This window comes from Anabrus simplex, chromosome 7 (genome assembly GCF_040414725.1).
Source record: "Anabrus simplex isolate iqAnaSimp1 chromosome 7, ASM4041472v1, whole genome shotgun sequence".
NCBI classification, from domain to species: Eukaryota; Metazoa; Arthropoda; class Insecta; order Orthoptera; family Tettigoniidae; genus Anabrus; species Anabrus simplex.
Window position 1 is genome coordinate 150,608,039 of NC_090271.1, and position 24,984 is coordinate 150,633,022.

Below are 24,984 nucleotides of genomic sequence, written 5' to 3' on the forward strand. Positions count from 1 at the left end.
AAAAAGTCATAGGACCAAAGTTGTAGATCACTCCAAATTGAACGGAGATTGTGCCATCCGTTTTGTGATACGTTTAGCCACCAAATACCTCGAAAGGAAGGTCTGCACCGTCATTAAAATTGCCTCCATATTTCGATATTTTTGGGGGGTAAAAAAATAAAATTTTTAAACAACTCGTGAATTTTCCATCGGTTACAGACAAAAAGCTATAATTTTGCCGAATTTCTATTTCCTAACTCGTCTCGAAGATTGTGCTGCCATTTTGATATAGGGTTATACTGCCCGAAAGCAGGTCAGTACCTCAGCAGAGGTGTTCCTGAGCCGGAGTTTACGTGCGGTAGGGTGGCCAGTTCCTTTCCGCTCCTCCATTCCCTTACCCCCCACCAACAGCGCGTGGCAACCCATCCAACTCCTGACCACGCCCAATGTTACTTAACTTCGGAGAGCTCACGGGATCCGGTGTTTCAACACAGCTACGGCCGTTGGCTCGATATGGGGGAAGGGGTTAAAAATTAGGACTTTCAGGAAACTTTTAACCCCATGAAACCTATAGGTTATCGTTTAGGATAAATATCACCGACTGTGTTCTTATGCAGATTTGAAAACTCCCAACGTGTCCCTCTTGGATAATTTTGAGAATTTTAGATTTTTCTAGGGATCCTGAAGTCATCAGGTTGTCTGGTACCAAGTTTTAAGTTTCTAGGATGCCTAGAATGGTCTCATTAATTCACGTCTGTTTTCATTTTTATGCCTTAATTTATATATGTATAGTACAGTATATATCGATCGCGCCAAATTGACTTCTATTTAATAATATGGATTACATATTTCACCCGCTTCCGAAGTGGTTCTAGGGGCGTCTTAATCCCACAATATGTTTTCCAGGTAGTAAGTCATACTTGAAAGTCATAGTGGAACATACACACGTCTATTACCTTGGCAATTATTGACAATTTATTTTTTCACCCTTTCTCACCCTCTATGCCAAAGGGGGGCATTTTTGACAATTTATTTTTTCAGCCTTTCTCACCCCTATGCCAAAGGGGGCTGAAGCTGGACTTTAAAAGTCCGGAATGTTACTATTTATCTCAGCGACCCGGAAAACTATGGATTAGGCATTATATTCGGTTATTATTATATCTCACTCCCCCTCCCCCTAAATGGGGTTACATTTGTGTTTAAAAAATCGGGAGTGTTACTATTCATCTCAGCGACCCCGACAAGTATGGATTTGACACTCTTTTCGATTATTTTCATATATCACTCGCCCATCGCCCCCTACCACGAAGGGGGCTGAACTTGGACTTTAAAAATTCCGGAGTGTGACTATACATCTCAGCGACCACGAAAGGTATGGATTCAACACTACTTTTGATGATTTTCGTATCTGAGCCCCCTTGCCCCCCTGCCCCTAAGGTTTCTTGGGGTGTATTACCCCCACGTGGTTTGTCTCCTGATACTAAAAATTCGGAGTGTCACTATTCATCCCAGCGACCCCGAAAAGTATGGATTCGACACTATTTTCGTTAATTTGTGTATCTGACCCCCTCACCCCCCGACCCTAAGGGTTCCTGTGCTGCCTTACCCCCACGTGGTTTATTTCCTGATACTAAAAATCCGAAGTGTACAATTCCCCTCAGCGACCCCGAAAACTATGTGTTCGACACTATTTTCGTTTATTTTTATATATCACTCCCCCCTCTCCTCCCAAAGGGGCTGAACTCGGACTTTAAAAAACCCGGAGTGTCACTATTCATCTCAGCGACCGCGAAAAGTATGGATTCGACACTATTTTCGATTAATTTTTTACCTGAACCCCCTAACCCCTCATTCCTAAGGGGGCTAGAGGTGGCTTCCCCCACAGTGCTCGTCTCCGGGTAGAAAATAATAAGTGTTCAAAATTTGATTGAAATTGCTCCAGTGGTTTTTTTTTTTTTTTTTTTTTGCTACTTGCTTTACGTCGCACCGACACAGATATGTCTTATGGCGACGATGGGATATGAAAGGCCTAGGAAGGGGAAGGAAGCGGCCGTGGCCTTAATTAAGGTACAGCCCCGGCATTTGCCTGGTGTGAAAATGGGAAACCACGGAAAACCATCTTCAGGGCTGCCGACAGTGGGGCTCGAACCCACTATCTCCCGATTACTGGATACTGGCCGCACTTAAGCGACTGCAGCTATCGAGCTCGGTTCCAGTGGTTTAGGAGGAGATGTGTCATTTACACACATCCATCCATCATCAGTCCCCCTCGCCTCCCCCACCCAAATGGGAGCAGAAATTTGACTTTTAAAAAACCGGGATTGCCACTATTCACATCAGCGACCCCAAAAACTACGGATTCAACACTATTTTCGATTATTTTTTACATGACCCCCTAACCCCCCACTCCAAAGGGGGCTAGAGGTGGCTTACCCCCACAGTGCTCGTCTTGATAGCAAATAATAAGTGTTCAAAATTTGATTGAAATTGCTCCAGTGGTTTAGGAGGAGATGTGTCATTTACATACATACATACATGCATACATACATACATACATACATACATTTATATATATATTGTAAGATTTTTATACTTCAACCCCTTTTTATCCCCGCCCGAAAGGAGTCCTATGAGTGTCCTACAAAACAGTATATTTTTTTCCAGCTAGTAAGTCATATGTGTATCAATTTTGGTTGGCAGCCGTACCCAAACGTACATGTATAATCTCGCTGCTGTAGAATCCTGGAGCTGGCGTTGCTATGGTTACGACCGTTCGTTTCTTTATCCGATTCCTAGAGCAGGGGTAGTGTGGTTCCAATATCTCCATAACGATTGGTTTTAGGGCCTTAAAACATGGTTCTCGGGCCCATAGGGCTTACCGAGTTTTGTTCATTGCGTCAAGGGGCTTAAAATGAGCTTTGTCTCGTCCTTGTACGACAAATTCGATTTCGCCTATATTAGCCTGTTATTTTTATATCTCCCCACGTCGCCCCCCTTCCTCGAATCGTTTTGAAAATAAAATACAGCCCATGTTACTCACTGGCAATGTAGCTTTGTATAGGTGAAGTAATTTTTAAAATCGGTTCAGTAGTGTTTGAGTTTATCCGTCACAAACAAATATACAAATTTTTCCTCTGTATAATATTGGTGTAGATAACTGTAATGATGATTAATTTTACAATTTGCTTTACGTCGCACCGACACCGATAGATCTTATGGCGAATATCAGATAGGAAAGGCCTAGGAGTGGGAAGGAAGCGGCCGTGTCCTTATTTAAGGTACAGCCCAAGCATTTGCCTGGTGTGAAAATGGAAAGCTCCGATAGCTGCGCGCCACTAACCACACGGCCAACTTGCCCGGTATATATTAATAATAATAATAATAATAATAATAATCATCATCATCATCATCATCATCATCTGTTTACCCTCCAGGTTCGGTTTTTCCCTCGGACTTAGCGAGGGATCCCACCTCTACCGCCTCAAGGGCAGTGTCCTGGAGCTTCGAACTCTTGGTCGGGGGATACAACTGGGGAGTATGACCAGTACCTCGCCCAGGCGGCCTCACCTGCTATGCTGAACAGGGGCCTTGTGGAGGGATGGGAAGATTGGAAGGGATAGGCAAGGAAGAGGGAAGGAAGCGGCCGTGGCCTTAAGTTAGGTACCATCCCGGCATTCGCCTGGAGGAGAAGTGGGAAACCACGGAAAACCACTTCCAGGATGGCTGAGGTGGGAATCGAACCCACCTCTACTCAGTTGACCTCCCGAGGCTGAGTGGACCCCGTTCCAGCCCTCGTACCACTTTTCAAATTTCGTGGCAGAGCCGGGAATCGAACCCGGGCCTCCGGGGGTGGCAGCTAATCACGCTAACCACTACACCACAGAGGCGGACTATTAATAATAATACTACTAATAATAGTAATAATACTACTACTACTACTACTACTATTAATAATAATAATAATAATAATAATAATAATAATAATAATAATAATAATAATAATAATATGGTCTCGGCTGTCGAACGCACGCATTCTGAAGTGGTGACATTTAGGCGGGATGACTGTCAATGAGTGATTCTGAAAAAAGTTTGGCCCGCAGGCCCCCCGCGGTCCACAAAGCTATTTATTTTAGCCCGCTTGCTTGACTGAAATCTTACGGAGGAATATGAAATTAGACGATATTTTTTCAACGTTGAATAATATGTTGACTAAGACTGCATGTTTACGTTCATGTGATTAATGTCACGATTATGTGTCTTTCAACATAATAATAAATTACATCGGAATATTTCCTACTTCCGTATTTGGTAACAAATTATTACAATCGCTTCGAATTTTTGTTAGTATAATGTTCGCAGCGGGGAGCACAAATTGTTGTGAAAGATAGTTTCGGTCATAAACAAAACCAAACAGCATTCATCTTTAGGTGAAATAGTTTAAAGGCCATGTTAAGAATGGCCACTCCAAAGATGATATCAAACTTCGATAAAATAGTGACTAACAAAGAAATAACATGGGTCAAACAGAACTGTTATAAACTGTTGTAATATTCTCCGGGAAAATATTAGGAATCTTAGGATATGTGTTAAAAGGGTTTTTTTTTATTGAGAAATTTTGCAGTTAAAAATTATTGTCATTATAATTCTAACTCTCAAAAAATTTAGTGTTGACATTCATTAGCATTTATTGTGGGCATACTAACAAATTTACGTATATTCAACTACAGTGAACTAGTCTAAATTCAAGGACAGGCATGATCCTGCCCCTGGACAGGTTGGTACAGTTGAGTTTGTCCCTCGAACGCAGTGAAGTTACGCAGGCCTGAATTAGATGTTCCGGTCATTTTTTCATATACCAGGAAACAGAACACAAATATATAGGCCTACTCTTTTACGCTGAGTATTTACTTCTATCGAGTGAATGTCGAGTGTACCACCAGAGGTCTTTAACATCCCAAAATGTGGCATTCCCATGCCATGATGTTTGTTTAACTCCCAGAATTGAAGTACTTGATTCTAGAACCATAACTTCGACACTTCCTATAGTCCTCAGAGGTATCTAATAATAGTAATAATAATAATAATAATAATAATAATAATAATAATAATAATAATAATAATAATAATAATAATAATAATAATAATAATAATAATATATGTATTTAATTTATAATATTTATTATTATAATATAATATATTATTATTATTATTATTATTATTATTATTATTATTATTATTATTATTATTATTATTATTATTATTATGTATGTAACTCCGGTCCATCACTAGTCAAGCGACATTTTTCAGTCGAGTGTTATCATGCCTAACATTTCTTTTTTTTTACAAGTTGATTTATTTCACATCGACACGAATAGGACTAATGGCGACGATGAGATAGGAAAGGGCTAGGAATGGGAAGGAAGCGGCCGTGGCCTTAATTAAGATACAGCTGTAGCATTTGCCTGGGTGTAAATGGAAACCCACGGCAAACGCTGTTCAGGGCTGCCGACAGTAGGGTTCGAACCCACTATCTCCTGAATGCAGGCTCACAGTTATCCGCTCCCTAATCTCGCGACCAACTCGCTCAGTCCTAAAGTATCTAAACTACGCGATAAATTCCAACGAAATAAACTGTGCGTGAACCAGTCCATGGTGAAGGTAGTGACTCCTTGTCCAAAAACGGTTGGACTCCCCTACTGTATTGCACGGAGACCTGGGCGCTGAAAGCTTCAATGATAAAAAAGCATATTACAGCCATTTTCGATGTTGATTTACTGTCACTTATTGAAAATGCTGTGGATTTATTGAGTACAGAATGGCGACATCTTGAAAGAACGGTGAAACAAAAAGAATGATTCCATACAATGAAACACATATGAGCATTGTATTTGTGCCAAATAATGAGGAGGAATTGCTGAGGGTGGTTAATATGATTTTATCCCAAATATTCATTGTTTGGAAAAAGGGTGCAGGAAGGCAAGAAATGCGTCGGTTCAAACTCAATGAGAATGATTGGTGGACTCTTGCGTGCTGTTTGTCAGAATGAAGTTCTGACTTGCAATTGCCAGTACCCAGTAGTGGATAAGCAGTTGAAAAAGACGTAGGAATTTAATTTTTGATTAATTTTTTGGTAATTTTTTGTATCGCAAAAGATTTTGAGGAAAAACTTCAGAAGTAAAATCATAAATGAATGTTCTGTAAGATTATTTCACAGTTCTTACATTCCATTAAAAACGGTGTCCTGTTTGGATAAGTCCGTACTAGTTGACCAGACAACGACTACCGTACCAGTTCCCTACATACCTTAGTTGTTGTACGGAATATGGTCCATAAACGTTGCTAAAAACAATAGACTGGAAGAGATTTCGTCATATTAAAATATAAAGCTGTCTGCCTCGTAAATCCGCGCGCTCATGAAATGTGCGCCGCACAGCTTTCATTTCCACGCTGTCTCCTTCTCAAATATTCTGCACAGTAATTGTTGATATACACACTTCCATACATATTATGAGACTGTTTTTGTATCCAATTTTCTGTCACAGGGAAGTTAAGCATATACATTTTGTCGGCAATTTACGAGTTTTCAACCCTGCTGGAGACCGTAAATACTTGCCTTTTATTTTGTTTCTCTTTTTTCTGAGAAGGAAGAAGGAAAGTGAAAATAACACAGACCGTATTTAATATCGTAGCAGCTACAGAGTAGACAGTGAAATGTGCAATTCAAGCTACAGTCAGAGAGTTTAACTGTCATGTCTTTAACTATATTAGATACCGAGCTCGACAGCTGCAGTCGCTTAAGTGCGGCCAGTATCCAGTAATCGGGAGATAGTGGGTTCGAGTCCCACTGTCGGCAGCCCTGAATATGGTTTTCCGTGGTTTCCCATTTTCACACCAGGCAAATGCTAGAGCTGTACCTTAATTAAGGCCACGGCCGCTTCCTTCCACTTCCTAGGTCTTTTCTATCCAATCATCGCCATAAGACCTATTTGTGTCGGTGCGACGTAAAACAAATAGCAAAAAAACTATATTAGATAAAGTTCATCCTCAGGAATAATTTTAGCTAACCGTCAAATTCGCACGCTCCACGTGTAGAAATAACACTTCAACAGAGTCATAATTTTGTAACCCCTCCCAAAATTTCAAAACATGGAAAGTTATATTTGACGCACACGGAATTCCAGTAGTATAAGGATATTCACCCGGCTTACAGCCGTAATTCCTTAACCCAATGTTCCGTCACGAAATTGTCACCTAACGCTTCCCAGCTGGTCTGCTGTATCCAGAAGGAAACTCCGACATTCAAGGACTGTAACATCACGTATGACATCAGTCTCTGGCGAAAAGGGTTATCATCTGTCATCTTTTACCTAGACATGCCCTCCTCTTCGTTGCTTAAAAGGACGTTATGCAGTTTGCTGGCAGGACCTAGTGTTTACACTGAATTAGTTTTCTGGTGACCGATCTCAATAGCTGCAGTCGCTAAAGTGCAGCCAGTATCCAGTAATCGGGAGATAGTATGTTCGAGCCCCACTGTCGGGCGCTCTGAAAATGGTTTTCCGTGGTTTCCCATTTTCACACCAGGCAAATGCTGGGGCTGTACCTTAATTAAGGCCACGGCCGCTTCCTTCCAATTCCTAGGCCTTTCCTATCCCATCGTCGCTGTCGGTGGGACGTAAAGCAAATAGCAAAAAAAAAATGTCTTCTGGCGTGGCTAGAACAAATTTGTTACGTTCACTGACATGTCTCTGTCTTATCCTTGGCTTTGACCACATCAAAGTGACCGAGGTGTGAGCAATGCTTTACTAGTACCCAAAAGTTAAGCATAATCACTAAACGAGGCCATACCACCGGAGAGTAATGTCAGACGGATTGCTGAACAAACGGAAGCTGACTCACACACCAAATGTCACACAACTTGTCCAAAAGAACAGTGTCAGAAAGGTTCTGATAGCTAAGGTACACCTTTGACAACAACTAACAAAACTTAGCAGTGTCTTCCACAACAAAATATGCTGTAAATAGCGTGTATGCGCTGTATGGTTACCCCTAATGGCCACACATGGTTTGCAGCGACGTGGCATGCTCTCTGTCAGATGGTCCAAGAGCTCTTGTGGCAGTGTTGCCTACAGATGAATTAATCGTAGGGGATACCTTGAGTGTTATCCCGGAGAGGTACGTTAAACAGTACAAACTCAGTCAAATAATACCGATGATGGTGTACGAGTACTAAAATTAAGCATAAATCTGCCTGTGCGCAGAACAAGAAAATAAGCCACTAGGCCAAAGGACGCGTACAATACAGGCCACAAGGCAAGTAATTAGGTGGCAAACACAAGAAATTTGTCAAACTCCAGTCCAAGACCAAATAGGGAAAGGAGAGCGAAGCATAATCACAAATCAAAACCTCAACATATCAGCAGAATTACCGCATAGTTTGCTGGGCCATTTTCCAAAGGTATGACGTGGTGAGCACATAGTAAGCTGGAGAAGAAACTGGAAGTTAGGACAGCGAGTGAAGCTAAAACAACCAAGTTCAAAACCACAAAAATATATTGACAACAGCAAAGAAGAAAGTATTTTACAATCATGGATTTCCACAAATACCGACACTATATTATCGTGACTTTATTTTCTTTGAACCATAAAAATAGAATTAAAAAAGCTTTATGGAACTCATTAAAGAAAACTGTTCCTAAAGATCGTGACTAAAGTTATACAATATTTGCTTTGCCAATACCAAGAAGGCTATTTAAAAAATTGATCTTTAGACCATGACTAAACCTAGGTAGAATTTTATAGCTACAAATAACATGACTCTAAAAGGAAAATGTTTATGAGATCGTAACTAGACTTATCTGGTGATAGAACCTTTTTTATCGAGATGAGAAAGGGGTCAAATTCATGATTTTGCACCTAGAAGAATATGTACAATAGTTAAACACCGATATTCATGGTTAATGAAACACTAAACCAAATTTTAGAAATTTAGAATCACCGAAATTATGAAAAGGAAAGGAAATTAGAGGGACAGGAAAGGAAAAGACAGTAAATGAGAAAACAAGTTAACAGTGACAAGAAAAAGCAGAGAAAAATAGAAATGGCGAGGGTGAGAGATGGTAAAAGTCAGGCTGCTATGAATCCGAAGTTATTCTGTCACATGCACACAGGTTGTATAAAAAGCTTCCGAATCAATCAGTCTTTCGCATGATTCAACCTTTAAAAGTTCGCCGAAGCTATGAGTTCTTTGTGACACAACGTACAAGGTTTTGTAACTAAGTCTTGACGATAGAAGTTCACCAAATAAGCAGTGAGAACTGCCCTGCAAAAGGGCTAAGTTTGAAATATGAACAAGGCGTGAGGGGCAAAGTAGTAGGAGATTAAATCAAAAGTGTCCAGAATAACACAATAAAATTCTGCTCATCCAGCATAGCGAAGATAATAAAGATGTCACGTAGAAGATGGAAAATTTTAAAATCGCAACGGATCAGCCATGCGATACAGTTTCTGCTCCCTCCGCTCGAATTAACACAGAATGCCTGACTGTCGGTAACAGGGCAGCGGCGACTTATATACGCAAGAGAAGCGGAGACGAGAACATGCGAGAACATCGTGACGTAGTAGAATGGAGGTCAGGAAGGAGGGGCAGCAAACAGTCGCAGGTGAGCCGTGTGAGTAGACGGTGCAAGATGAGCTGAGTTGCAATATACGCAGCAGCAAGCCGGCGAACTCGGCAGAAGGTAAGATCGAACTCAGTGAATAAGGTTAGGGAGCTCGTAACAGCAGTCGATCCTATTCCTCCGAAAGGGGAATGCAAAGGTCTTGGAGGGTCCTTAGTGGAGGCTGACGGGATGTAATTCGCCTTCTCAATGCATCCCAGGCATGTTCTATAAGATTCAGATCCGCAGATCTCGCTGGCCAGTCCATGCGATGAATGTCTTCCCCAGCCAGAAATTCATTCACCACAGCAGCGCGGTGTTGTCGGGCATTATAGCCCATTAAGAGGAAGTGTGGACCAACCGCACCTCTGAGGAGTCGAACATGTAGTCTCAGTACCTCACCCCATTATCTCCGAGCGTTAACAGTGTTCCTCGGACCAGCCATGAAGATGTGCAGGTCCGTACCGTACGGCCATTCAACATGATGCCGCCACCACCACCACCACCACCATACTGGTCCCGTTCCATGATGCTCCTGTGGTTGTATCGGCTACCCGATTTTCTCCAGATGAATGTGCGACGGGAATCGTTCTGCAAACTGAAGCGGGATTTATCTGTGAAAAGCACATGCCTCCATTCATTCATGGTCCAGTTTTCATGTTGACGGCTAAACAGTAAACGGACCCGTCTCTCTGCTAGAGTGAGCGGGACGCACACCGCTGGACTTCGGGCAAACAGCCGTGTTGTGCTGAGCCTCCGGTACACAGTTTGCCGGGAAACGGCAACCCCTGAGACGGCTGCAAGCTCCGCCGACAATTGTCCTGCAGGTGCACTCCGAATTTGTCGGGTGGTTAAGGCCAGATATCGGTCCTGCTGTGGGGTGGTTACCGTTAGTCGACCTGGTACTGGCCTATGACTACATTCTCCTCTGTCTCGAAATCGTCTCCAGAAAAACTGGAAGTGACACTTTGTGGCACATTCAAGGATACGGCGACTTCGGTCTGTGTCTGGCCCGCTTCCAGGCGGCCTATTATTCTACTCTGCAGAACGGGGTGGAACCCGTCGTTGTGCCATTATGTTGTCACGTTCACCACGAGTTTACACTCCGCACGCTATTACAGGGCCAACGCGACTGAGGAAATATGGGGCGCAGGCACTGGCTGTGTTTACCTTGCGGTTACGCCGCTAGTCACACCAGGGAACACTCCTTCCCTACACAAAGCGAACACGTATAATTTCGTGTGGCCTTTTCTAGCCGGGTGCAGCCCATGTAAAGCAGACCCTCCGATGAGGGTGGGCGGCATCTGCCATGTTCAGGTTACTGCGTGTTATTGTGGTGGAGGATAGTGTTATACGTGCTGTGCGAGTTGCAGGGATGTTGGGGACAGCACAAACACCCAGCCCCCAAGCCATTGGAATTAACCAATGATGGTTAAAATCCCCGAACCGGTGAAGAATCTAGCCCAGGACCCTCTGAACCGAAGGCCAGTACGCTGACCATTCAGCCAACGCGTCGGACAGCGAACACGTAAGGTTGGTAGGTGCATATGTCGTGCGATTTGCGGTCTATTTCCTGTTGCCCTGCTTACTCGTAACTTATGCTTAACGTCTGGACACTAATGTACTAGCACAGTCATACACAAACTCACACGTACCTTACGTATTTCAAAATTGTAATTATTATTATTATTATTATTATTATTATTATTATTATTATTATTATTATTATTATTATTTGAAGAAAGTTTAATGTGCTACTGTTTTAGCTCACTGAGCTCCTAAGATTGTACCTAAGTTACGAGGTGGTATTGTACTCACTTTGCTGTTATATTATTCAGGAATTTACTTTGTTTGCTGTAAAGATCTGTATTTCGTTCTCGTTAAATGTGCAAACTAAAATTGCAGATTATAAACAGGTTGATGGTTCTGCCTTTATAGATCCACATTCAGTTTATCCCTCTGATAGCCCTTCTATTGCAAATTCTCTACAACCCTGACGCTCACTTTATCAGGATACAGGGACAAACCCCGTTTCCGTACAGCCCCAGTCTTGATCATGCATTACGCGTGCTGTCACAAAGTCAAACAGGAGGAGCCTGAGTTACGCCTTCAATATCAACACCAATAAACCCTATCTGCAGCTTATATATACTGCTGTTCAATTGTCGTATGTCGGGCACGTGTCTGTCTCCATAGACAGAGACGCAGATACGGATAATCTCATGAAAGAAGAAAAAAATGAATTTACTGTTCTCGATTCAAAAATATACCTTCGATTACGACTGCTCGATATCAGCTTAATTTCTTGGGAGACAGTAGATTCGGATTCCACTGTCGGCAGCCCGCAACGTGATTCGCCGTGGTTTCCTATTTCCACACAAGGAAAATGCCGGACCTGTACCGTATTTAAGGCCATGGTTGCTTCCTTTCCAGTCCTAGCCCTTTCCTATCCCATCGTCGCCACAAGTGTCGATGCGACGTAAAGGAAATTATATTTATATATCACTTTCGTATTAACCGTGGATGAAAAAAATAGAAAAAAAAATAGAAATCATTATACGATATTTTATAATATATGTTCGTTATCATGTTTATAAATAATCGTACTATGCAGTTACAATAATGTTATACGGTACAGTCCAATTTTAAAGAAAGAAAAAATGGAAGGTTGAGAAAAGGTTATTTTCCTTTCAAAATTTCCTAGGGACCGCATATCCATTCGCTATCCTCTTATCATATTTCCCGTGTTATATACAGTAATTGATCATCAAGTACACTTGCCAGGCAATATCGACCTGTTAAAATGTCAAATTTATTTTGTTCATTGTTTGACAAATATCTAGTGAAAAAGGAAACTGCCTTCATAAGATTAGTTCTGATTTTTGAATAAACAATTCAGTTTCTTCGGTTCAGTTCAGGAATCTTTTCGACTGTTTGACAGTCAGCAAATGCCATACGGCATACTACCCGTAGATAATTTCATTGTTATTCAGCACGTACTCGCAGACATCTCCTACAGTAGTCACATTTTCACTGAGTTGTCACTACAATCCCATCTTCGAATCTATTTTTGGCCAGCAAGTTCTTCAGGTACATCTCCTGACGAGGACCAATCTTCTCGCACTGGGATGCTCTGACATACTGAAGAGGAATCTCTTCGTCACGAACGTGAATGTCTGCTCCACACAATGCTGCTAACTCTTCGACACTCAGTTCAGGATATCTGCAGAGACTGAGAATCTGTAGATTGGGGAATAATCGTGTACCTCTCTTTCGATTCTTGAGAATTCCTGAAAGTGTATTCTTGGAGATTCTGGGAGACTCCAGGAAAATCCCTTCCATTGGACTCCCATTAGAGAAATGAGACAATCCTCTTGATCTGTCATGGCGTGAACCTGGAACACAAAGCACCATGCTATGACTTACAACGTTGCTACTCCATTTTGTTTCTCAGAAATGTAAATTAGATATTCACGGTGTCTCAAACTTTTTGGGTCAAGTTGAAAGCGGTGGTAGTGGGTCCACGACTGATTATATTGAGATAGGGAACCAATCGATGGAATTGTATGTTTATTGTATTGTAGACATACACCACATAACAACAGCGTAGCTCATAGTAATTGTTCAAAGTGACAACCGCCAGTCTCAATGCATGTATTGCAACGACGCAAGCAGTTCTGCCGCACTCTTGCACTCGGTTGTACACTGGAACAGGCAGCGGGTGATAAGCAGCGCACACCCCTCACCACCCAACAGACACACTGTACGCATCTTATCTCATAGCACCTGTGTCACTCGAGACCGCATGCATCGCACCGGCGCTTTAACCTGTGCCGCACGCACACCACTGTCTTTGGTGTCAGTTGTCCATTGCATCAGACAGCTTGTGATGTGTCTATGGTGAGGTGTATTACTGCGTAGTCAAAGATGTAACGTTACTCGTCACGAGAGTTGACAGACATGCATTTAATGTACGGTGCGCAGAATGTAGTGCCCGTAAAACAGCACGAATATACAGAGAACTCTTTTCCAACAGGCGTCATCCTAATTCGAAGAAGTTTATCTCCATGGACACCAACTAACGAGAGACAGGGTCGTTCACACCACAGAGATCCGGCCAAGGTTCCCGCCACAGTCATGTCCGAACACCAGACTTTAAGGACATGGTGTTGGATTGTATGGCCGACCACCCAGCAATAAGCACCCGATAGCATGCCCGTGAAACGAACATTTCGAAGGATACAGTGCGGAGAGTACTGGCGGAACAGGTATTACGTCCCTATCATAAAGAACGTGTGGAAGCACTGGGACCAACGGATTTTGAGCTCCGTGTTCACTTCTGTCAAAATGTTATCTTTCGCAGCGCCGTAGTGCCGAACTTTGTATAGTTTTTATTGTTCAAATATGAGGCGTCATTCACCCGTGTTTCCAACAGCAACAACAGCCGTGTCTGGAGTGATGACGATCCCCTCGCCACCCACATCGGTTGCCACCAGCACCGATTCTCTGTCAACGTATGGGCGGGCATTGTCCAAAATCACCTAATAGGACCTAATTTGCTGTCTCCCGTTTGACTGGTTCACGTTAGCTGGAGTTCCTGCGAGATGTGCTGTCACAGTACCTAGAGACTGTACCCTTTGTTGTCCACGAAAGGATGTAGTTTCAACACGACGGTGCAACAACCCACTTCGATTTTAATGTCGAAGAGCACCTGAACAACACGTACCTTCATCGTTGGATTGGACGGGTAGGTCTGTCCTACGGTCAGTGTGATCGCCGGATCTCACACCTCTGGACATTTTCAGTTGGTGTTACATCTAGTCGTTGGTGTATGAAACCCCGTAGAAACGGATGAAGACCTGCTTGCTTGGCTCCAAGCTGCCTGTATCCTGATACGCCGTTGCCATGCATGCATTGAGACTGGCGGTCGTCACTTTGAACAGTTACTATGAGCTACGTTCTTGTTATGCGGTGAACGCTGTGTATGTCCATAACGCAATAAATATGCATTTACGACCATTGGTTCCCTATCCCAATATAATCGGTTTTGGACCCACTATCACCTGTTTCAATCTGACCCCAAAGGTTTGAGACACCTGTACTTGTCACTGTACTTACAGTGTTTAAACATGTTTTGCATGTTCTGGTGTTTTGGGCATTTTATTTTGTTATATGTATTTAAGTATATTCACTCAAAAAGATTGACCGGGTAGTATTGCATAAGTTCCTCGTAGGTACGTTTTCCTCAGAAACAGTTAAACCTAATGTTGCGGTCATCCGCAGGGTTTATATCTACATGGGAGGATAATTATATTTTGACAATAATTCAAATTAAGTTCGATAAAATATTAAATACGAGGAACATATCACTCTATGCACCTATTCCTTTTTTTCTTGTTGAGGGACTATACATTACGAAAGGTATATATAAGGACTGAAGCATGCAATCAACTGTGAAAAGGCAACAGAAACGTAACAAAAGTGCAAAATGGGCAATGTGGTATTTTAAACACAAAATTATCGTTCATTGTTTTGCAAATCAATACTGGGTATAGCCACTTCGGGCTCTGAAGTGAGCTTCAACACGACGAGTCGTATTCAGCGTAAAATATCCAACTTTTTTGGAAGCACTCTTGGATAACACCTTCGGTAATCTGATGAATTTTTGCAGAAAGATTAGGACGGTTGGCAATTTTTCGCTTCAGTTCACACCATGCATATTCATGAGAGTTCATGTCTGCAGAATATGCCGGCCACACCATTCGTTGTATGCCGTACGCCTCAATGACGTGATTGACCATTCCCACTCGATTACCTGGATACGAAGTAGAGACATACGCCAACCAAACATGACCCCCACCCCTAAATATGATTGAGCCGTTTTTCTACTAATTACGCTCCAGGATGAAGGGTTCGTTCCACCTCTCACTTGATCTCCTTCAGATTCCAGTGCTCCTGTTCTATGGGCAAACTGATAATAACCTCATCGGAAAAGAGTTGTCCCTGATGCCATGGGCTGTGAGTTATTTCTCACCTCACCTGAGCTGCTCTGTGATGTGGTATATGCAGTTTTAGCACAGGCTTTCTTGATATTAGTCCTCCGTCGTGCACCCAATTTTGCATCGCCTAATCAGACACATTCACTCCGGTAGCCCTCCGAATTTTCTACTGTAACTAGGTGGCCGTAGCTGTGGGTCTTTGACGTCCTTAAAGCAACAAATACTTACCCTCACTGCGAGTTGTTTTGCGTGGGTATCCCGCCCTATGTTGATCAGCAACCGTTTGTGTCTCCCGGAACCTTCTCTAAACTCTATATACACTCTGATTCACTCCATCACGAGCGGCGACATACTTTCGTCACCATCTACCTTGTAACAATGACAGTGTCTGAATTAGAATGCAGTCATTAGCAGAAATGGGTACTTTTGTCATATTTACCTCGGTCCTGCACGTGCTGTCTATACACCACCGACCATACAAGTGATGCTGTGATGTGATGATGTTAAAACTGACCGACGTGGCAAAATGCCGCCTATCGAAAGAAAACCGCGCACCTGATCTGGCTCTGTCTCACGTCACGCAAGGCCTGCAGTGTAATGCAAAAAAAGTTTTTGAGCACCGTAACAAGTAAGAAACAACCTGGGTCTCTTTCCACTTTCATTCAGTTGGAAATATTGATGTTTTGGTTGGGTGAAAGACCTGGTATTTATAGTTATTTCTGTTATTGATATTTACAGGTGTCATATTTACGTTCATAAATCAGAACATGAAGAATATTTTCAATGAACACTTGGATCTAGGACTTCGAAATAATCTACGAGTTCACGTAGGTATACCACGGATCGTAATCCGTCTAATTGACTTACTTTTCTTCTCCTTCTTCCTGTAAGCGGCTCCAAGTGTTGCAGGCCAGAAGCACTGGGGCAGGGCATGGTCCCAACTGAAGTCATCACCGTCTGCGTAAAAGAGCAACCGTAATCTGGAGAGTGCCAAGGCTTCGCAGCGGTAGTTGTTACATGTGGGTGGAGTAACATAACCACACCCACTCAGCACTAGGCTGTGAAGGTTGGGGCACCACGAGAGGATCACGTGTACATCGACAAACTCGATGACCTGCAACACAGAATAATGTAAATACCATGAGGTGAGGATATGCGACCTACGCCATGTTCATAGTGACACACTCCGAGAAGGAATGCAGTAGAAATGGAGAAATAGACCTGGTTGATTGTCTCCAATTGGGTTAAGCCGCATGATTGAATGAGGTGAATGAATTAGCGAACCAGTTGGCTGGTGAAGCACCACAAAGTGGTTTAAGTGAGTTATACATTAGAATTACAAAACGTACTATACTAAAAGAATTATGTGAGTTTGGTTTGAGTAAGTGGAAGAATGAATATGACAATACATCCAAGGGACAAAATTACAAAATCATCTTTCCCCAGTGTACAGGCCAGACTAAAACTGAAAATAAGCATAAAGCCCAAATTTACGGTTTTGGCAAGACACGGAAACATTAGATCGTACTTGTACAGATTTCGAATTAATAATAATGTTATTTGTTTTACGTCCCACTAACTACTTTTTAAGGTCTTCGAAGACGCCGAGGTGCCGGAATTCGGTCCCACAAGAGTTCTTTTACGTGCCAGTAAATCTACCGACACGGGGCTGTCGTATTTGAGCACCTTCAAATACCACCGGACGTGCCAACGAAATTGGGATTTTGAGTCGGACATTCTACCACTCACCCACCAGGGCAGGGGGCATGTTAGCCTAATGACATTGTCATTGGCTTCTCACCAATAGAGACGCAGTTCGAATTCCGAGCAGGGTAAATAGAATTTTTTATTTGAAAAGCCACATTCCTATGATTCGGATTCGACGTAAAATTGGATGCCTCGTGGCAGTAATTAATGAATGTCAAAATGCATTATTCCCTTTAGTTTACTGGTACCGTCCACTAGAGTGATTAGCGGTCACAACTCACGCCCCATCAAGCGGGAATAGCTGAGTACTGAGCGCCCGCTCCCAGTGCTAAATGTTGAACGATAGAAGGCCAGTAGACCAACCGCCATCCAAGAAACTGTTTTTAGAGGCAAAATTCCAACACCCTGGCAGCTCTTCAAGTCTACCGCACTAGCTCAGAATCTATAGACTTGCATGTAAGCTAACATTTACCTTTAGTTCCAGAAACACGAGGGACTGTTCTCCGTGCGCCTCCAGGATAGGGGCAATGTCGCTGAAGTCTAGTAGAGTTCTCTCCCCACTTGACACGCATACAACGCTGAATTCACTCAGGTGTTTCAGATCCATGAGTGGCGCCAAGACGTCATGCGGTGTAGAACAGTCGTAGCGAACTCTGATAAAGCGAGCTTCCGGACACAGACGTACCGCCATGTGAAGTACATTGGAGGGTAGTACAGCTTCTGGAGACATACGGCATCTCACCTGAGAACAGCCAATATGAGCTCTCGATAGACAAGAAACACTGAAATTGTACATTGATTGATTGATTGATTGATTGATTGATTGATTCATTCATTCATTCATTCATTCATTCATTCATTCATTCATTCATTCATTCATAATATAAAATATACAGTAGTTGTATGTGTCGGACTGAATGAAGGAAGTTTCGTCCAGATTTCAGGGAGTTGCAATACCTGCCGGAAGCAACTAGAACTGGAACACGTGGATAACCCTGAACTAATTGAAAATAAGTGTTGGTAAAACCAAGGGCAAGCTAAGGAAAGTGGGGGTACGTATTCCCAGGAGAATCAACCCTGTGTCAATGTTGTGAGGTTCAGCCTGTAAAACAGCGGGTGTCATTATCTATATTCTCCTGTATCTTGCAGTGGGGAGGAGTTGATTAAGGCACATGATCGCAATAACGCTTCCTGTTTCTTGGCGAAGAGATTGTAACATAGAAAGCAGGGCTGTGTGGCTCAGACGATTGAGGTGCTGGCCTTCTGACCCCAGGTTTGGTCCTGGTATTTGAAGGGGCTCAAATACGTTAGCCTAGTGTCAGTAGATTTACTGGCACGTAAAATAACTCTTGCGGGAAAAAATTCCGGCACTTTGGCGTCTCCGAAAACCTTAAAAGTTGTTGTTTTTACGTCCCACTAACATCATTATTGTAACAGAGAAACTACTTGTAATTGAGGGACTAGTTCCCAATTTAAATCTCAATGTAACTGTATATTCTTATGTAGCCACTAGTTTGTATTTCTTACGATTACATAGAAAAACAATTTCTTTATATGTAAATATGAATTTAGAATCGTTTTCAGCATGTCTTGTAAATGTAGTGAATCATGGGACGAAGGAAGAGGGTACGAGTGGTTTTAATGTTCCGTTGACCATCGGAGGATCTCGGGTAACTAGGCGGGCCTAAGAATAGTGTCTACATCTTGAAACACGCTCTCGACACTCTAGCAGTCTGCAGCCAACCGTCATCCTGTTGTAAAATTGCATCGTGCAGAAAATTCAGGAGACGTTGGGTAACATATTCCTGGACCTCCTCATCGTATCGCTGGGCGATAAAATTTTCGGTGATTAATGCCAGAGGTGATTTGATCTTGTAGGCAATCGCACATCGCATCATAACACCAGTCGTTCTAGAGGTGTAACGCTTATCAACAAACGCTTTTGGTGCTGGCGAGGGTGCCTCCACACACGGAATAGTTGATATTTCCCAGCCAGGCAGAAGCGAGACTCATCACCGAAGACTACACGCGACTACATGGATTGTATGCAAGCCTTCATGGTACGACACCACTCCAGTCTTTGACGATTATGATGCGGTGTTCAAGGGCGTCGTCATAAGATTTGACGTTAACGTAATTCGTCACGCAGTAGCTTGACAATGGTGCAAGAAGACACAGGATTAATCATGGAAGACGCCACAACTCGCCAGGTGACCGAAAGAATGGATGTTCGCTCATTCAGAGCTTAGCGGTGGATCCTTGAATCCTGTTGAAGACGAGTACCTTCTTGCACCAATTGGTTTCAACAGCATCCTAGGGTAACATCAGCACGATTGATATGCTGAGTGATGCGTCCAAATGACAAGCCACTTTTCCATATACCCACATTACAGCTCCATTCGAACTTGTCCACCTGCTTGTCCTGCATACGAACCTTCCCCCGGGATGTTTATCAACTCTCAAGGACACAGTCACAAACGATTCAAAAGTGCTAGTGCCAAGTCAGAATAACAGTTAATTAGAAGCTTTCATTCCTCTATCCCTAGATGTGAAATGGGCCACTTCGAGGGTGACTCCTTCTCCCTGGCCAGCAGATGAGTGTTGATTTGAGGTGAGGTGATGGTTAATGAACTGTGTTCCATCCCTCATTCGAGAATTCTTACCCTTGGAATGAGTGAACCTAGGGCCCCCGGGAAACAGGCGAGCATGCTACCCCTACACCACGGCGCTGGCAATACAAAACACCTGTAGGACAATATTATGGTACTTCATCGTCTATAAAAGACCGTAAAAAGTGGGCAGTGCGACTGGCTATTTGAATTCCAACTTTACCTTCATATTATGACCTTTCCTACTTTTAAAACACCACTCAAACTTATTCATCGACGCCATCTCTCTTCGTAACGCTACTCTTTTGTTGGAAATCACCCAGAACAAATCGAGCTGCTTTCCTTTGGATTTTATCCAGCTCTCGAATCAGGTAATCCTGGCGATGGCCTTATATATACATGAATATATTGACCTATTGTACCCATCAGATTCAAGGGTGCACTGTCTTCTTTTAACGCTGACCATATCGTTCTACTTTATAACAACTGTTTTTTTTTGTACTCTATCCCAATTATTATACTGGGCTTCCTTCAAAACAATGTTCTATATATAAGAAGTTGTTTAACATCACACTGCATAATAATGTTCTCCAAAAGACGTTCCATTTTTACAAACATACAGTACACTCACCTAGGTTCTTACTAGTTAGGCAAATGTATTGTAATGTGGGCAAAATCATATCAGTTGTATGTAGAATCTTCAGTACTAGAACGGGTTACATTCCCAACAGCTCCATTGTCAGCCAACATTCACAACCTATGCATCACTAAAGAGGTGTACTAGGGAAATAGTGAGGTTATTTCCCGTTGATTTCCTCACTGCACCAGAAGTTGCTATTTCGTATCTGTCTGCCAAATACACTAAAACGCACACACTAAACAAACCTATCAGTGACACTTTAACACCATTCATCACACGGACGGGATGCATGAGTAATAAGCTCACCGGACAAAAATAATTAGTTACCGGTATCCCTGGAGAAATCATTACATGTATCATTTAATACCGTTTAACTCCGCCTCTGGACTTGATAACCGCCTGTATTCGGTTAGGCAGTGAGTGCACAAGGTTGTGCAGGTACGTGCATCCAGGTTAAGCCACTCGCTGAGGATTTGATCGCGCTATTCCACCAAATTGCGGGGATGATGATGTCGGTGTTTTATCCCCTGTTCTAACATATTACACTTATTTTCAATAGGGTTCATATCAGGTGATTTTGCAGGCCAATCGAGATTTAATAGTGTGGGGGGAGTGTTCATAAAACCAGTCACATATGCGTCCAGTCCGATGAACTTTGCATACTCATCATGTTGACGGGAAAGGAACACCTGATCATCCAGAATGTTTAAATAAACATGTTGGTTCATGTTAGTAGTCACTGAAGTGAGGGAGCCTAACCCGCGATACGAAAAACGCCCCCAAAACATCACAGACCCACCTCCGGCTTGAACCTGTCCTTTAACACATCCAGGATGAAATGCTTCATTTTGTCTTCGGTGCACTCGACGTGCGTCATTGGAATACAGTAATTCTTCAGACCACATTACGTTCCGCCTGTCACGTACTGTCCACGTTCGATGATTTCTAGCCCATTGAAGAAGCGCAGCTTTATGCGCCTGTGTGAGTAATTGCCTCTTGCGAGGTGCTCACTGCATGCAGTTCCCGCCGTAGTGTTCTCTCGTTAATAGGCTGGAATGGACTTTATTCACTGACTGCAGCACTTCCTGTCGGGTTGGAAGCGAGTTTGATTCACAAGCCGTGAAACGCGTCTCCGGTCTCTCTCAGTCAGGATATTCTTGCGTCCACAAATCTGACGTCGGCCACGTGTACTACACCACTGCTTGTAGACACGTTAACCAGTCCACTGTGAAGAACAACACATCCAGAAATTTCACGCACCGTATGGCCATCTACATCTATCCATGTTGACGCACACTGTCCGCTTGAAACATCAACGTCTCACTGAACGCTACTGCCTTATGCTCACATAAAGGCAGTGCGCGTGCGGTTCAGCACGAGACTCGTTTGGCGCGCTATGTGTACAGATTTAACGATACATCTGTTCGTGTGCACTAGGGTGACTAATTTGTTGTCCGGTGAACTTAGTATTACTAACATCTCTCATACCTCGGTCACTTTCATTCCATCAACACCAAGGATTGGACTGACATAGATTAATGTAACATTTTGTTGAAGCCTATACCAGAAGACATTAGTGCACTGTAAACATTATGTGACATCAAAAGTATAAAGTGAAGGTTTATTTCGTACTTAGGCATATGCACTGAACATTACTGGTTTAAATTCTGCACGTGCTTCCTTACATTAGTTCCTCCTCGTTTGACTAAATTATTATTCTCATTCATATGATCTTGTAAATTAACTTCTGTCAATAGAGGTTTCTTTTTCCTCTACCGGTAACCTGGAGTGTGTACACAGCTACCTCTGAAGCTCTACGATATGCGCTAACCAATGAGCGTCGGTAAATTTTGCTGTGTACTTACTCCTTCAGCTCGTTGCAATCTATTGATGCATGTTTCCCGCGGCACCCTTTGGTGCAGCGAATCCAGGACCTGCTGGCCTGATGTTAGAGTACTAGCACCATTATCACGTTTTTGTGGCTCCGAAGCCACATGGCTGTAGCAGGAAACGAGTTAGCTGATAGGCCCGCGAAGGAAGTGGTCACATTGCCCCCGTTCCTTACAATGTTCCAGCCTGCGATATTCGTTCTCAGCTGTGACACTTGGTGACGTCGCATTTCGAGTTGGAGTGGCAGAGCATTGCTTTTTTAAATAACCTGAGAACGGTTAAAGAAATTACCAAGTTATGGAAAATTTCCTTTCGGGTTTCACGGAGTGAAGCAGTGGCATTGTGGTATTATGCCGTCCTCGGATCGGTGCTATGGTATAATAACATACTTAGTGAAGGGATACGCCCCCTCCCTTCTGCCTCCGGGGAGAGTACTTGTTACGGTCATCTGCCCGTAGTACACATTCTTATGGAGTGCGCGGACTTGGCCGATCTGCGCTGTAGTCTAAAACGTCCGAGTACCACCTCCCTCATTCTACGAGATGACGAGCAGTCAGTAGACATTGTCGTCCGTTTCGTGAGGAATAGTGGCCTGTCTTATCGTGTTTAAGGTCAATTTTCTATTCCTTTTTTTATTTCATTTTTTATTCTATTAATTTAGTCTGTATTTTAACGTGTTTTGAAAATATTCAGTTTGAATGAAATATATAATTTCATTCCAAAGACAATGCCTCATTCCTTGTAAATACATTAAATCATTTTACAAGAAAATAGGGCATTGCAAATTTAGATATGCTGATAATTTTAAATTCACAATCAATTTCTTAATCATTATCTTTTAAATTCTAGTCGATGGGTAACTTTTAAATGTCAATTAATAGTACATATCGTTTAATATCGTACTATTGGGGACTTATGACCTAGATGTTTAGCCCCATTAAAAAACAAACATCGTCATTTTGTCAATATAATGAATACAACTTGCCTTCATTAAAACGAAATAGCATTCACTGCACTGTACAAATGCCAGTTTAAAAGTGTGTGTAGCTCTTGTTATATTGTACATAGATCTTGAAGTGCCCGCAACATGAGGTCATTAACTTATGTGAGTTAATTAGCTCAAGAATGTGGCGTTGGGAAACGTGATTACATACTTTATCGCTTCAATATGAAAATGAATTAATTCTGCGCATTCCTAACTCTCTGCGTTACAACAAAGTTTGCGAACTTCAGCTCGCTCTGAATTGTTTCTTCTCTCTCGGACGCAGGGCAATACGCGAAGTTTTCAGGCCGCAAACATGGAACATTAACTAATATAGGATGCGAAGGCCTCGCAAGAAACAAAACGATTACTTCCCAGCATAGTGTGTTACGCCCTGAAGTTATACTCACTTTATGTAAGTTACATTTGTTCCTGATCTTGTTAAATGAGTTCTACTACTTTCAGGCCAGTTTTAAGCATTCATTCGTGGTTCTAGAAAGTTAAATGTAATTAAACAACAAAGTTCGCAAGAAGTTGTGTTAGGCTGAAAGAAAACGTGTTGCTAGTTACTTTGACTGAATAATGTTCGTAAATATAAGGCGTCATCAATTGAAAATCCCCAGTTCAGTTTTAAGGCAACTGGGAAGTATGAAAGAATCAAAAAATGCAATTTTTGCTTTTTATTGTATTAAATTCTCCTAGGTTTTTGAACAAAATGATATGCATTTTAATATTGTTTTGTGCATATTTAGTTCTTAAAAAATGTTTAAAAGTACTGCTCGTCTTTTAAGTTGAGTCATGCCACTCCCCTTTGCACTCTGATCTAAATTTCTCCTTCCCCTATGGTGATAAATTTTTCTAGTAAATTTTGTTAAATTTGTTTTTATGTTGGCTAGTCTACTGCAGTCTGGGTGTGCGCTACCACGCTTTCTTTTGTTTTGTGTTTTGTGTGTGTGTGTGTGTGTGTGTTTGTGTGTGTGTGTGTGTGTGTGTGTGTGTGTGTGTGTGTGTGTGTGTGTGTGTATAAGTATACACGTTGGTCCATTTGAAGTCATAAAAGTTATTTTTGTTGCACGTTGATTTCATCTTCACACTATAAGTGGTGTTATAAAATAGTGATAATGCCTAGAGTCGGTAGTGTGTACAAAAAACGTAAATTACAAGGGAACAAATACACTAAAGTAAACAATTGCGAAACTCGTGTTCATTCTAACCTGCAAGAACAAAGTAGTCGAAGTGATATGTAGTCCAAAATATTCCAAGCTTTTCAAGTTGGCAATTGACATATTTGGGTGAAGAAGTTGTTTACAGTGATTCTGTAAATAATACTGCTAAGGGTAATATTATTGTTAACGTACAGTTATTATCAGAATTAGTAATAACTCCTGTTGTAAATACTGTAAATGAGAAATCTCTTTGTTTTTACTGACGATACTAGTGTTAGGAAAGGACTTTCTTCTAAACAGAATCAAAAAATACATTTTTGCTTTTTTATTGTATTAAATTCTCCTAGGTTTTGAAC

The 24,984-nt window shown here is 42.2% G+C and overlaps 1 protein-coding gene across 1 annotated transcript in view; it reads right to left on the reverse strand.

Annotated features, from left to right (window-relative positions):
- Window positions 1–12,665: 12,665 nt before the first annotated feature.
- The window catches only part of LOC136877743 (uncharacterized), a 56,838-nt gene continuing 44,519 nt past the window's right edge, over window positions 12,666–24,984 (reverse strand). The window contains exons 5-7 of the mRNA XM_067151951.2: window positions 17,814–18,083; window positions 16,523–16,748; window positions 12,666–12,988 (exon numbers count right to left, since the gene is read on the reverse strand). Coding sequence (XP_067008052.2) covers window positions 12,666–12,988; window positions 16,523–16,748; window positions 17,814–18,083 — 819 coding nt within the window. The remainder of the gene's footprint in view (window positions 12,989–16,522; window positions 16,749–17,813; window positions 18,084–24,984) is intronic.